At 40.0% G+C, this 16,015-nt stretch overlaps 1 protein-coding gene across 2 annotated transcripts in view; it reads right to left on the bottom strand.

Moving 5' to 3' along the window:
- Positions 1-5,319: 5,319 nt before the first annotated feature.
- LOC137185190 (myosin-7B-like) overlaps positions 5,320-16,015 on the bottom strand; it is a 43,690-nt gene continuing 32,994 nt past the window's right edge. For both annotated transcript variants that reach the window (XM_067593511.1, XM_067593510.1), the window contains 14 exons: positions 15,665-15,861; positions 15,270-15,453; positions 14,997-15,162; positions 13,029-13,153; positions 12,822-12,937; positions 12,139-12,325; positions 10,825-11,034; positions 10,361-10,486; positions 10,081-10,171; positions 9,870-9,949; positions 9,377-9,481; positions 9,195-9,290; positions 7,282-7,425; positions 5,320-7,081 (listed from right to left, as the gene is read on the bottom strand). In XM_067593511.1, coding sequence (XP_067449612.1) covers positions 7,070-7,081; positions 7,282-7,425; positions 9,195-9,290; positions 9,377-9,481; positions 9,870-9,949; positions 10,081-10,171; positions 10,361-10,486; positions 10,825-11,034; positions 12,139-12,325; positions 12,822-12,937; positions 13,029-13,153; positions 14,997-15,162; positions 15,270-15,453; positions 15,665-15,861 — 1,839 coding nt within the window. In that variant the 3' untranslated portion in view covers positions 5,320-7,069. The remainder of the gene's footprint in view (positions 7,082-7,281; positions 7,426-9,194; positions 9,291-9,376; positions 9,482-9,869; positions 9,950-10,080; positions 10,172-10,360; positions 10,487-10,824; positions 11,035-12,138; positions 12,326-12,821; positions 12,938-13,028; positions 13,154-14,996; positions 15,163-15,269; positions 15,454-15,664; positions 15,862-16,015) is intronic.

Genomic DNA, 16,015 nt, shown 5'->3' with positions numbered 1-16,015 from the left:
ACACGGTAAAAGAATCATAGTCATACACTGGAGAAATTTGAGTGTGTTTTACATGTCACTTTGCTTGGGTCTACATTAACGTCTTCACCTTTTTTAAAAAAATACACTCTGGAGAAAATCAAGAAATAAGGGTGTAAAATGACAAGAATAACTTGAACAAAAAAAATAAAGGCCAGAAAACAACTTGGCAATAATGGTGTAAAATGATCCCCAATAACTATATAAAAAAAATGAATATAACTAGATAGAATTGAATATGCCAGTACATATCCACGACAGCTCAAAACCTGTCTTGAAGGGTTTTGACCAACAATGGGTGACGAAGATAAAATATAATGGTATAATTGGTCAAAGATAAGGATGAACAATAGGTGTGACCTATGCAGACCCAAGGGTATAAAAACTACTTTGCTGCTTGGACCTCTGACTCCTGATTTTTTTTATCATCAAAGAGCAGTTTTTTAACCAAGTGTTTCTCCAACTGCAATTCATCGATCTGACACAATAAACTATATATGCTTAAGTGGTCCAATTTTCTGTTTAAAAACATAATGACTGAGAAGAGTTCAAACATATTCCATCCAGTTTTTGCTACTCTCAGCTGTGGCCGTGCAATGCTGCACAGAGTCACGTCACCCAGGCTGTGTAAACTGGTTAAGAAAATATTAACTGAAATCTTGCATGCAGTTTCAAATTCCCCTTTCAAACATCTAATGCATCTAGGGCTTAGTTGTCAGTCTCACCACATCCCACTAGAGATGAACCACAGGTTAATGTGCTGTCATATAGGAAAGGAGCAAGAACTAAAACATCACAATGTCTTCTTTTGTTGGAGAACCAATCAGGGTCTTACAGTAAATAATAGTATATGTTTTTGTTTGTTTTTTAAGCACGTTCTGTGGTATCAGAAAAAGGGCAGTTGTACCAGTGATGAAATAAATATGACAGAGAAAATTGCATTTATTACAGTTACAGATTATATTAAAAGGTATGATCTGAGCAATATGTAGTGACATGCACTAATGGTACATGAATGCATACAGATGGAGAGGAGGAGGAGAGAGAGGAACTCAGTGCATCATGGGAAGTCCACCGGCAGTCTAGGCCTATAGCAGCATAACTAGGGGCTGGTCCAGGCAAGCCTGGTCGGCCCTAACTATAAGCTTTATCAAAAAGGAAAGTTTTAAGCCTATTCTTAAATGTATAGAGTGTGTCTGACCCCCGAACCAAATCTCCCTCCCATTCTATTGTTGGGACTGGTAGGAGTGCATTTGGTTATACGTAATAATTCATAATTATAAGAGATAGTTATGAATTATAAGATCAAGAAATTATTAATATTAATAATGTAGGGGGACAACTGCTTGCTCTTTAATTGTGTTAACTAATCTTTGATTCTTAAGGAAAATAAGAGACAGACTCCCTGGATTCCTAAGTTTGTAACTTATGTCCTGTTATTTGTCATGTAAATACAAGAAGAATGTTATAACTTCCATAGGTGTATAACTATCTACTAGAGAGATATAAGACTGAGATTGTATTAACCTTTTATACTACAGGTAACAATACTACCCTCTATTGACAAGGGTTAAATTCCCTTATGTGAAGAGTTAATGAATGTTTGGTAACCATGTATTTGTATTTTAAAATCACCCAAGTGTTTAAGCTGTGATCTGTTAAACTCATAGACAATCATATTTGAATAGTTAAATTAGACAAGTAGTTGTGTTGAAAGAATGAAGTTTCTGAATCAATAAGAATGTAAAGCTATAATGTTTGAAGGATTTGAATTTAAAGTTTTCTTTTATTGTTAAACAATAGTCATATTGAATGCTTTTATATGACAAAGTAAGGGTGACGTTGAATTTATATTTGTTTCTGAAAGTAATCTAATCACCTAGGTGTTGCCTAATTTTATTTCCTTTGACTATAGCATTAAACTTTATTTTAGTAGATGGTTTGAGATGTGTAAATACTTTGAGAAAGTTGAATCAATGAAGGTTGTATGCTTAAACATCATGAAGTGTTAATATGAAGGTTAACGTTTGTTGTTAGAAGTGACTTATTATGAAACATATGTAAACTACCAAACTGTTTCTTTTATGGTTTTACAAATATGATACAAGCTGCAGGACTGTTATTTATCAGAAAATATCATGAAATGCTTGAACATTATGAAAAGAATGTGTTTACAGCTTTAATGTGAAATAATAGTCAACGGTTACTTGAAGTGTGAGTTTTGCATGTAAAAACTCAGCATTAGACTTCCTCAAAATTCCTTTGCTTCAGGAGATGCAGGCTGCAAACCACCAGCCACACCTAAAGCCCCTAGAACAAAGAAATTGAGTGCCAAACCCTTTAGAACTCACCCAAACTCCTCCAGTTTTATCCTTACTTATAAAAACAGCCTCAAAGAGATTCCTCTTTGAGCTGGCCTCCAAGAGCTCAAGAAAATTCTTAAGAGGTCTTTTTCATTTGTTCTTCAACTAAATGTATCCGTATTTAATCTTTTATTGCAACAAGTTAATTTGTTTGTTTTATCAGTAATATTAAGTTTTGTATAGTAATTTAATTTTGAAGTAGACACATACAGTATTTTATTTTGAAATAAACGCTGCTGAATGTTTGAGTGTAGCCAGACTAAACTTTATTCGGCACTCAACTCAAGTTACTAGAAGAAGAAGAAGAAGAAGAAGAAGGCGGCGGCGGCGGCTTGAAACTGAACTTCTACCTGCTCTCTGAGAGTAATACTGCAAACCAGGCAGAGAAGTTATCTGCGTCTTAATGAAGAAAATCCTTTTCTTCCTTCTGCAGGCAGTGAGAGCGCTGTGTTGCAGCAGCAGCGGTCTCCCTCAGATCTGGTATTTGTATTTCAGCTCGTCCAGAGAGGGGAGTAACTTCCAGTCGGTAGGGGAAAAGGACACGTGCACAAGCTTACCTCCTTCAGTAAGCTGGCTCACGGAGGGACAGAGCTTCCCCCTTGCATGGTTACTTTGGTAGGTGAGTTTTTCTGGGTACTCTCAGTTTTTTGAGGTCATGACTGTGTAGCTGGGACTTCCTCTATGCTGGGAGTGTCTCTGCCAACGAGAGACTAGTTTCTGGTTTAACACCTAGGTGTGAACTGAGCAGTGCATGTTGGGATGTGGCATCTGTATTGGACTCCCATTGTTCCTTGTTATCAGGCCTTGTGGGTTACATGCAGGCCTACCTTGGTCTCATGCACATGGAGTATGAGGCTCAACACTACTTTTGGAGACTGTAGGAACCACAAGTAAGCCTGCATTCTGGGAGCACAGTGTTCTAGTGGGCTAAAAGGGTACTATAAGCTCTTTAAGTTACAATGGTGCCAGACCATTAAGGGCTTTGTGAGTGAGGAGAAGGATTTTAAATTCTATTCCGGAATTTAACAAGAAGCCAATGCAGTGAAGCTAAAATGGGAGAAATATGATCTCTCTTCTTATTTTTTGTCAGTACACATGCAGCTGCATTCTGGACCAGTTGGAGAGTCTTTAGAGACCTGTTAAGGCTGCCTGATAATAAGGAATTGCAATAATCCAGCCTAGAAGTAACAAATGCGTGGACTATTTTTTCTGCATCTCTTTGAGACATGATGTGCCTGATTTTTGCAATATTACGTAAGTGAAAAAAGGCAGTCCTTGAGATTTGTTTTATGTGGGAGTTAAAGGACATATCGTGATCAAAGATAACTCCAGATTCCCTACGGTGGAGATGGGGGGCCAGGGCAAAGCCTGCTACAAGTACATTACTATGTGTCGTAGTGGGGATCTTAGTAACTACAACCTTCAGGCTAGATGCCTGAAGGTTGTAGTTACTAAGATCCCCACTTTAAAGTGAGCTGTTTTTTTCTAGTAGGACTCAAAGATACTAGTGGAGAAGGAATGAGGGGAGCAGAAGAGGCCTGTGGGGAAACCCAGTCGGTGGCTGAGGTGCTGACGGCAAGTGGGTCAGAGATCAGCTCAGGAGTGGTCGGTGATATGGGGAGGTGAGGGGTGGCTGGAGAGGGAAACACCAAGCTGTTTTGACATCAGATCATCCTGTTCCTGAGTACCAGCTGGTTAGGAAATGAGAGCTAGGGAGGTTACATCAACACCTGGTGATAACGGTTGTCTGTCCTGTGACACATCGCTAGATGGTATTAGAGGGGAGGTAGTGTATCTGGGCTGTCACCGTGGTGGAGTTAGGTTAGGTTGTTGAAGTGTGGGACTTTGAATGTCACTGTTGTTGGTAGAGAGATTTCTATGAATCGATCTCTGTTCTAAGCCTGTTGAGACTGGACTTGGGATAGATGCTAGATAGATAGATGTCTAGCCTGGGGCAGAGATGGGAGGTGTCTAGTGTCAGTAAGCTTACAATTATACCTGTCTTAGTTTAGCTATTATGGTGTCGTAGTGGTCAGCCAACATTGTCAGATTATTTTCCATCCACTGTGCTGTATTAATTTTGAATCTTTGCAGAGTAGTGGGGTTAGGGGACACTGGTTTATTGAAAATAGTGATCTCGTTGGCTTTCCTCATCATGCCAACAGGGAATGTATTTTTTGTACAGCATTTGTTATATTTCAGAGTGGTGGATAGCTTGTAATAATTTGAAATATGTTTTTGTTTGATTTGGCTCAGGGGGACCACTATGAGCACCACTGTCAGCCTGTCTGTGAGCTGGATCTGCAGGGACCTGAGGGGCTGTCTCACACTCGCTCTCCACCACCATCATCAAAACATCAAATGAGGGAATATCTTTTTGAGGAACAGTGTTCATCCCTACTGAAGAATTCAAGAGACTGTAGAATCAATAACAAGGCTGAGGAACATCATTCTTGAAAATATACTGCTCATGTGGTGCTTCGATGATGATGGTGGAGCGTGCTGTCTAACACATCGGTCCTGAATCTCCCATAGGTGTTCAACTGGGTTGAGATCTGGTGACTGTGAAGGCCATATCATATAATTCATATAATTTTCATACTCATCTAAGCATTCAGCGACCCATTGTGTCCTGTGAATTGGGGCATTGTCATCCTGGAAGAGACCACTCCCATCAGTATAGAAATGTTTCATCATAGGATAAAGGTGATCACTCAAAACATCTTTGTATTGATTAGCAGTGACCCTTCCCTCTAAGGGGACAAGTGGACCCAAACCATGCCAGCAAAATGACCCCCACAACATAACAGAGCCACCAGATCCCCTCACTGTAGGGGTCAAGCATTCAGACCTTTAATTTGTCACCCATCTGTATATTTGGCTTATATATCTTATATTTTGTGGTGTCGAAGGGAAAGTTAAAGAAGTCAGCAAACTGTGGGTGAAACATCAACATCAGGTATTTATTTATTCATTTTACTACACTGAAGATTTCAGTCACAATTACTGACTACAGTAAAACCCACACATCAATATTCTGCTCAAATATACGTTCTGAATACAGGCACATGGTTTCATATTATGACTTATACATATCTTATTGTGATCGTGCTTTTTTCTGACTGTGAGCATGATCACATTTAAGCAGTATTAAGTGATTTTTGACCACTAATGGGGAAAAACTTTCTCAGAAACATGTTACCAAACAGCTGCCTGCTTCCACATCCAACAGATACAGAGCAACATGATAATCCCATTGAGTTGTGTTTGTGTCCCCCTGATGAATGTAAGTCCAATTTTTATTTATTTATTTTTTTACAGTGTAAGTGCAGCTGGAGAACCAAAACTATGAACTAAAAAAAGCTGCGTAGAGCTGGCAGATTATTGTCAATATTTAGCACTACAAGTAACTTTAACATTACACAGAGGTGTTTGCTTCAGCATTTATCTCAAAAACATCACTTAAAACAGGTGTAACATCATGTGTGGAGCATGTAAACATGACTTATTGTCCCTTTGCATCTTTTCTTAAGCGTGAAAAATCCTTCTTGACCTTGGATATAATGTAGCAGTTCAACTAATTCATTTTAAGTCAAGGTCAATTTTCAAGCTTTTTCAGGAGCTTTCAATCACATCTCAAGGTTCTCACCAGTGAATGGAACATGCTTAGTTATAATACTTGGGTCACAAGTATTGCTGTTGACAACAGCAAAATACATCCACTGATGAAGACCATGGGATCAGTTTGCTGAGTAAAGCTAAGAAGCAGACCTTGATTTAAGATTATTGTCAAAATATCCTATTTTCTGCTCGACCAGCTTCTAAATCACGCACATTTCTCTGCATTTTCAGCTAAAACTCAAAAAGTTTTCATTCAAAATGACACATAAAAAAGCAGTAAACTTGTTTCTGATCAACCGCTTATAATGTTATCTCTTGATTGAATGAGATCTATCTGTGGTTATCAGCTTCATATATACGGCTTAGAAGGGGCCTGATACACCTACTAGTTTGTTCAGAAGGGTTATATCATCCATTGGTAAGATAGACGTCACCTTTGACTCACAGACGCCATCTAGCGGCCAGGACATTTTCAATGCATTTTCCTGCTGTTTAGTCTGACATTTTTACCGCATTTTACTGCATTCATAACATGGTTGCCACGTTAAACCATGTTTCAAGTGATCATTTTACCCCAAGCCATGATCTTTTCCTAACTCTAACCTAAACCTAAACCCTGCCTAAACTTAACCAGACTTTAACCACAACGTTGTCATATCATTATTTTGTAGCATAACATAACATAGCAGCATATTACTGACTGTTAGGTGCCATGGTCCTATTCCAGTGGGTTGATATGCACCTACTAGCAGGTGTAGCAGGCTCCCTCTAATCCATATCGGTGAGGCTGATTGATAACATCCATTCAATTGAGAGATAACATCTGAAACAGGTGTTCTGATTCCACACAGCTGCTCACATATAACCACAGTACCATGAAATGCAGATCAAACCAGTTCACAATGCTTTACAGTGGAGAAATATAGAAGCACATTGACATGGTTACGTACAGTAGATTTAGCCCCCCCCCCCATCTCCCCTATCCATGATCCAAATAAACACACAGCAACCAAACATGAGAAACATCACAAAAAAACAACCAACACACTAATAGTGTTTGATGAGCTTCATTCAGCAATCTGTAGAAACACAAACATAAAAGTTTGCTTAAACATAAAATATGGTTAGATGGATGGATTTTAAATTTAAAAACATCTTCAATCAGGTACAAAATTAAAATGCTGCTCACATTGATAATATTGATGATTTATTGAATCCTATATTATTAATAATTTAATAATAAATGTTGGGTTGGACGCGGTCTCTGAGTGTGACTCACCATGACGACCTTGCTGGTCTGTTGACGGGTTCGGACCCGCAGCTTATTGACGGTTGCCTCGGCGACGTCGGCTCTCTCCTCGGCATCATCCAGCTCGTGCTGCATTTTCCTGCAGCGCACTGAGCCGTAGCTCACCTGCTCCTCCTGGTGGACACACAGAGCAATGACAGCTGCTAGCAGAACTTTTTTTTTTATCTTATCTGACAGTTGGTGGCGTTATTAGAGGATGAATCTTTGTCTGGTGAAGAAGTGGAGTGACTGAAATTTTTGTTCTTCAAAAGCAAATTTTTTTAGGTTTTTGTTTCTCCCTTATTTATGTCTTTATTTTTCAATTTAAAAAAAAATACATCCCATCCAAAAGAGCAGCAATCCACAGAGTCCCAAAGAGGTCATGTGGTAGAAAAAAATATTGATGTGGAAATCCGTGCAAACAGATCAATAAACCATGCAGCCCATTAAACCTCCTGCTCTCTGTGATCATCTACACTGAGTATTCATGCAGCCAAATTCATGATATAGCTGCTCTAACTTAACATATTTTTGTTTCTGTTGTCAGACAATGGTCTGTAGTTTGTTCACCAGAGAATAGTGACCAGTTTATTTTTCTTGGTGGCATTTGTTATAGAAACTAATTCAAGGGAACCTTATCAGAAAGTGTATTTATGTTATGGGTTGTGTAAAAAAAAAGTGAATATCGAGTAATATATTATTAGCAGATTTTTCAAACTCTCAAATATTAATATTGGTTTCTGTTTGGCTTATACTAAAGATTATTTAGATCATTATTTTATGATCACAACATCATCTGACAAAATGTACAACAATACAGGTTAATGACAGCAGCTGTATGGACATTTAAAATGAGTGATACAATTACAAGTACAGCTACAAAGTGCCTGAATGCAACACAGCAAGCAGCATAAATACACGTTTGCAGCTCATTTATAGCTACAGATGTGGTAAATGTAAATACAGTTGATCTCAAAGCACAGCTGCTGCCATTAACCTGTATTTTTGTTTTGTCTCACGATGTCGTGATGATTTAATAACAAATTTATCTGCAGCTCAACAGCTTGACAATGACTGCTGATTGACAAAGTCTTTATGAACTGTGATCAAATTTCACACCTGTTCTGTTATCTGACAACAAAAACTGAAAAATATGTCAATGAGAATGACATGCATTGTGATTTCAGCAGCATTAAAACACAGAGTATGTGAGAGGAGGAGGCTGAACAGAGGTTTAATGAACCATCTCGGCCTTCAAACATGCACAGATTGCAGTTAATTAATAACAGTTAATTCCCTCATATTATTTGTCTGTTCACACATGTTGCATGTTCATATTTTTTTTTGTCTTTTTTCTCTTGACCTCTGGGAGTCTCCGTAGCAAACACCCACACACATGCAAAAAAAGGAAAAATCTAAATATCACTCCCCTTAACAACAATTCATATTAAGCAAGTTTAATAGGGTATCCAAGTAATAATAATAATAAAACATAAAGATAAATACACCAACAACAGTAAACACACTCTCAAAACAAACAGCGAAAAATAATTAATTAATTCAACAAGCATTCATCTCATCCTTTCAACAACTAGAGTATCTATGAAATCTAGCAGGTTACCCCAAACTTTATAAAATTTATTGGGGATTTTCCTTAAATTAAAAATATTTTTTTTCATATAGAACGCAGGATTTTCAAGATTCAAGATTCAATAACCTTATTGTCCCCAGAAGACAGTCGTTTGCGCAGCAGTAGTACAACACAACAGCACGAAACAAAGACAACAACAAACATAACAGGACAACAACTCATTAAACTACATTAATACAGAGGGGGGGTTATTGGGATTATTTATTATATTAGTTGTTATTTCCAGTGTGATCAAATAACAGTAATAACTCACAGCATTCTCAGCTTGTCTCTTGTAGCTTTTAACTTTGGCCTGAAGCTTATCGATGAGCTCCTGCATCCTCAGCAGAGTCTTCCTGTCCTCCTCCGACTACCACAACACAGACAGAACCGATAAAGAACGTAGAACCAAGCGAATATGTGTGTGATGTCACCGTGTGATAAACGTGATCAGACCTGGTACGTCAGCTCTTTGACTCTCCGCTCATAGCGGCGGACTCCTTTCTGATACTCCTCGCTCTTCTTCTGTTCCACCGTCAGCTCCGTCTGCAGGTCTCTCACCTGCACACACAGCAGTCCTCCTTTCTTAAAACAGCTTCACTTCCTGTAAGTACTCATGTTTATTATTAACGCACAAGTCCTTTATCTCGAAGATTCCCTCATGTTTTAGGACATAAACAATTACCGATACATTATGTCTGGTGTGGTTCTTCTACAAAAAAAAAAATAACAAGATGTTTCCTGTATGGTCTTTTCAGTGAAGAAGGAGACATATTGTGTCCAGCAGGAAAACTTTAGAAGTCAACAATATTCGCATATTTGTAGATTCTGGAAGGAGAATATGTCATGTCGGGAATAAAAAAGAGGATTGAATCAATTTGTATCTTTTTTTTAAAAAACTATACATCGTGTATGTCTTTATTTAAAGTCTTGAGGATTTTGGACTCACTCTTGTCTCCAGTTTATGAAGCTGTTTCTTTCCTCCCTTCAGCGCCATCTCCTCTGTTTCATCCAGTTTGACCTGCAGCTCTGTTAAAGACACTTACTGTTAACATCAACCTGCAACAACACACATTATTTATCCACAAGAGCAGCAGGTGAACTGTTTGATTAACCAATCATAATGCTGCCTCCACCCTGAACACTCTGTGTTTTTGTACCTTTCACTGTACTCTCCATGTTCTTCTTCATTCTCTCCAACATGCTGCTGCTGTCCTGCTCTTTCTTCAGCTCCTCCGCCATCAGAGCTGCCTAGTGACATACACACACACGTTCAGATTCAGATAACCTCAAAGAAAAACAGAAAAAAGTCTCCTTGTTTGCAGAAAGTAACAGAAAACAAAATAAAACAGTATTAAAACAGGTGCTCAGACACCTGTGAAACAGCTCAGGGTTTGTTTTGGTTTGAACAGAGGTCAGAGGTCAGGGTTCAGGACTCACATCTGTGATGGCCTTCTTGGCTTTCTCCTCAGCGCTGTGACTCTCCTGCGTCGCCTCTTCCACCTCACCGGTCAGCACGGAAAGATCCGCCTCCAACTTTCTCTTCAGGTTCACCAGACCAGCGTTCTGCAACACAGGAAGTAATCAATGAACCAATCAATCAATCAGTCTGTCAGTCCATCAGTCAGTTAACCAACAGACCAGTCAATCAGTTGAACTGTCAGTCAGTCCAACAGACACTTCTTCAAGTGGTCAACTCGACTGCTTGGATAAAAAAAATTAAACATGAAGCTCTTGATCAGTTCTCAGGTCTGTCAATAACTGCTGTTGGACTCAGATTATATATTATAGATGACAGTTTATAGATTAAAATTTACAGATTATATATTACATATTAGAGATTATAGATTACAGATTACATCGGAGCAGCATGATGTTGCTGCGTGTCAGTGTGAGTTTTGTACCTGTGTGGTGAGCAGGTCAACCCTTTCTGCAACCTCCACCAGCTCGTGTTCGGCCATCTTGCGGTTGCGGTCGGTCTGTTCCAGGATGGCACGCAACTCCTCCTCCTCAGCCGCCATCAGTGAACAGCGTCGCTCCACCAGGATGATCTGTTCTCTCAGCTCATTGGTCAGCTGGACCTTATCATCAAGCTCCACCTGCTGCTCTTTCACCTGGAACAGGACACAACATATTTAGACCTCATGCAGGAACATTTTCTTCACCTGCACTTCTCTGTGAGGTTTGTTCATACGAGTGATCCAACAAACTCTCTTAATGGCACAAACTCTTTTTAAATCTCTGGTTTCAGCCTGATGAATGTCACCTATTCATGAGGAGCTGAACATTCCTGAGATTTCACCATTAGCATCATCAATGCCCTAAAATGTCCATATAAGGCGACCTGTTCTGCTCAGTTTGTGGGCGAGTTTCACTCACAAAAATGTCCCCAAAGAGTGAAAAGTTGGTTTCATTGGAGCTGGTTTTTCCGTTTCCGTTTGGAGCCAAGATCTTCCAGTTAAGGAGTGTGGGGTGTTGTCTTTCACGCTCTGGAAACACACCCCGCTACCTCAGACCCCAGCTAACGCTAGCTTACTGGGAACACCGAGCGATGCACACTTGAGCTAACATTAGCTACTTCAGCTAAACTGTGCTAGCACGGCGGGTATCATAATCAGGAAACATTAACCTTAGTGAAATATTGTTACAACAGTCCGACTCAGTGCGAGCCAGTGAGAGCAGCAGGTGAGCCAACTGTCAATAACAGCTGTCAATCAACACCCACACACAGCAGACATCAAAGCTACTACAAGTCATCAAATCCTAAGCTTCATATTAGCTTCAGATAAACTTTTAAATACATTTTTGCACAGACGGAGGACTGTGGATTTTGTCCTCCATCACTTCCATTGTAAGGTCATTATGAAGGGATCTTCTAATGGTCAGTATGAACAGGAGGAATGATTACAGCAAGAAACACAGGTTTCAATGTTCATTTGGGCTTCTGACTATTGTTTGAAGACAAACTGGAAAAACTGTGAACCCGTCCTTTAAATTTGTTTTGGTTACATATATTTTATGTTAGTTGATTTCTGGATCATATTTTAACTCTTAATTAATTCAGATTAAGACATTATAACTCTACAGCAAGTCAAACAAGTGTTTCTTGTTTGTCTGTTCATGACTCATTTAACAGCTCTCCTTTCTATCTACCCTTTCCCTCCTGCCTCTGAGGAGTTAACGGTCTTCCTATCTTCGTTCAGATCAGTTCAGATTACCTGTGTCTGCAGATGTCTGATGATCCTCTGGCTCTCAGCCGCCTGCTTGTTAGCGTGTCCCAGCTGAACCTCCATCTCGTTCAGGTCAGACTCCATCTTCTTCCTCAGACGAACCGCTTCGCTGCGACTACGAACCTCCGCATCCAAACTGGCCTGCATGGTCTCCAGGGAGCGCTGGTGGCTCCGCCTGGTGGACGGCACTGTTATTAACACTTCATATTTTTGTATCTTTGGTACCTGCAGTTGTCAGGTGTTGAATTAGTTAGTCAAGAGCAGAGCTGCAACGATTAATCAATTAGTTGATTGACAGAAATTTAATCATCTTTTAATCTATTTGATAATTGCATTATATTTTAGTCTTTTTTTAAGTAAAAATGCCAAAAAGAACTGTTTTCAGCTTTTCAAATATGATGATTTAATGCTTTTCTTACATTAAACTAAGTATGTTTGGGTTTTGGACTGTTGGTCAGAAAAAAAACATCACCTTTGACTGTGGGAAATTGCAATTTTATAGACCAAGCGATTAATCGATTTATTGAGAAAATAATCTGCAGATTAATCGATAATGAATAAACATTAGTTGCAGCTCTAGTCGAGAAGTTTAAGGTTTTGTTAGCTGCTAATATACTGGCTTCTGATTTGCTGGCAGACAATGTTAAAATTATTCCTCATATATTTGGTACCTGAGGTTGTCGATCTCTTCATCTTTCTCAGCGATCTTCCGTTCGATCTCAGTCCTTATCTGCTGCAGCTCCATCTGAAATCTCAGAGTCTTACTCTCCTCGTGCTCCAGAGTGCCCTGGTTGGGAGAGAGTTGGCAGGTAGAGCAGGTTGGTATGCAATTTGTTTGGTACAAACCTGACAGGTATCTACAGCAGGTAGTCAGTTACCTCTGCCTCCTCCAGAGCTGCTCTGATATCACTCTTCTCCACGTCCAGGATCTTCTTCATTCTCTCCAGCTCATGGATGGTCTTCCCTCCGTGACTGATCTGATCTGTCAGGTCCATTATCTCATCTGCAAGCAAACATCAGTCAACCAGTCAGCCAATCCACAACCAGACTTTTAACTATCAGCATCAGTTCTGCTTCAGTGTGTTTACAAGGTGCCTAGTTTGACCACACAGTCTTTTGATAGACATTTAAAAATGACCACAGACCACGGCTTTGGACTGACGTGACCTGAAACAGTCTGAAACTATTCTTTACAGCTCACCGACTGTTAGTTTGTTTTAAGAAATGAGATAGTGGAAAGTTCTTTGTTTTGTTTTGATTGCTGCTCTGGTTTTGTTTCCTGGAAGATTAATCAAAAAAACAATGGCAGAATGTCATAAATGTTAACTTAAGTTCCAGAAAAACATCAAAAGAAAATTTGAATCAATGTTTGTTTCCATCCACTCATGTTGTGTGAATATTAGGAGATAAACAGCAGGTGGCACTAATTCTCCAATCGGTGCCATTAAACCGTTGCAGAAGAAGAGGACACAACAAGATAACGTCATTAAAAGAGCGTCAGTCAAAGGTCAAATGATGGAAAACCATGTGGAAAACTTGAGAGAAAATGTACATCTTTTGTGGCGTATAAGCTGGGTGAGCAAGTTAGCTCACTACCCAGTTACACTGGGTGTGCGTACGGCTAAACAGCCGACAGTTTCAACATGATATTGGTACCAAAGAGGAATTTGTTCTATGGTAATACTGCATACAAAATTCAAGCTAACTAGCTAGTAAATTGTCAGTTACCCTTTGCTGCCTGAGTAGCTAGAGAGCACCTAGCAGCATTATTACCTAGAGACACATTCCTGTTTGGTACCGATCAAGTTACAAAGTGGAAGAAGGAGTTATTTCAGACATTCATGGCTCTGGCAGCTTAGATCGACAGGAAACTCTCCTGGTTGAATCATCAGAACAGAACATGTAAGAAAATATCTGGTTTGTTGATAGAAAGTCAAAAGTACAAAACCTGTGGAAATAATAACTTAACAGAAGTCAACGACAACTCTCAAGGTGTATTTCAGAAACATCCAATCAGAGAGCCTGAATTTCTGTCATGTTTACAATATTTAGAAACCTGAAAACCTTTTTTCACCTACGTAATATCGCAAAAATCAGGCACATCCTGTCTCAAAAAGATGCAGAAAAATTAGTCCACGCATTTGTTACTTCTAGACTGCATTATTGCAATTCCTTATTATCAGGCTGCCCTAACAAGTCTCTAAAGACTCTTCGCTGCATTGGCTGCCTGTAAAATCCAAAACAGAATTTGAAATCCTTCTCTTCACATACAAAGCCCTTAATGGTCAGGCACAATCATATCTTAAAGAGCTCATAGTACCCTATTACCCCACTAGAACACTGTGCTCCCAGAATGCAGCTTACTGGTGGTTCCTACAGTCTCCAACAGTAGAATGGGAGGCAGAGCCTTCAGCTATCAGGCTCCTCTCCTGTGGAACCATCTTCCAGATTCAGTCCGGGGGGCAGACACCCTCTCTATGTTTATTATTATTGTTATTATGCTTCTCTGTGTCTCTCTCCCCGTCCCTCCTTCTTTCTCTCTCAACCCAACCGGTCAAGGCAGATGGCGCCCACCTAGAGTCCAGTTCTGCTTGAGGTTTCCTCCCGTTCAAGTGGAGTTTTTCCTCACCTTACCACATGTCACCAAGTGCTGCTAGCGGGGGAATGTTGGGTCTTGTGATTTGGTGCTACGTAAATAAATTGACTTGACAAAATGATCAGTGCACTTTCAGATTCTGTCTCACTTTGGATAAATTCATCAACTATGTTACGGTGTTTTGTTCTAAATTACAATGTAAGTTTTTCATATAGCTACTGTAATAGAGACAGAGTGAGAGGGAGAGTACCTTGAAGGTTCCTGTTTTCTCGTTTGACGGTCTCCAGGTGGTCCAGAGCTTCTTCGTAACAGTTCTTCAGTTTGAAGAGCTCAGTGCTCAGACTGCGAGACTCTCTCTGCGTTGCCTCCAGATCCGACTGACTGTCCTCAAACTTCAGCTTCCACTCACTCAACAGCTGCATCACACAAATGGAAGAAAACACAGACAGTGAGTGTGGTCTTTCATTTCCTACATTGACTGGGACACTGTCGGGGGTTACAGCTGTTTGTGTTGCTGACTGACCTTGTCGAAGTTGCGTTGCTTCTTGTCCAGAGCCAGCGCAGCAGCGTTGGAGCGATCCAGTTCGACCATCAGATCCTCAATCTCAGTCTGCAGACGCTGTTTGGTTTTCTCCAGTGAGGAACATTTGGCCTGAGACGCCTCCACAGCTTCCTCAACAGTCTGCAGTTTAACCACCAACTTCTTCCTACAAACAACAACGTCATCGTCATGCAGTTAAAACAGAAACCACAAACTTACCTGCACATGTAGGAAATAAACAATTAACAGGAAGCAGGAAAACTTTGAAGTTTTTTAAGGAATCTGCGACGGAGCTGACAGCTTTTGCTGCAGTAATTAGTAAATAATGTAATAACTCTTTTAATGACTAATATGTATGTATGATCAGAGTATCTTACTTTGCGTCTTCAAGCTCCTCGATTCGCAGCACAGCGTCGGTCTCGTACTTGGTCCTCCACTGAGCCAGCTGGCTGTTGGCTGCAGACAGCGCCCTCTGCAGTTCACCCTTGGCCTCCTGGTCCTCCTCCAGCTGCTCACTGAACAGACTGCAGTCATGACGGGACGCCTGCACAGCATGGGCCAGCGCCACACGGGCCTAACACACACACACACACACACACACACACACACACACACACACAAACATCTATTGTTTGTATCCATGTACACGATGCTCTAAATTCAAGCATCTTGTTTAAGACGATTAGTCAATTAATCGATTAGTTGCCAACTATTATGTTATTTAAATA

The sequence above is a fragment of the Thunnus thynnus genome, chromosome 6 (assembly GCF_963924715.1).
Source record: "Thunnus thynnus chromosome 6, fThuThy2.1, whole genome shotgun sequence".
NCBI classification, from domain to species: domain Eukaryota; kingdom Metazoa; phylum Chordata; class Actinopteri; order Scombriformes; family Scombridae; genus Thunnus; species Thunnus thynnus.
This window is presented reverse-complemented; position numbering and strand designations above follow the sequence as displayed.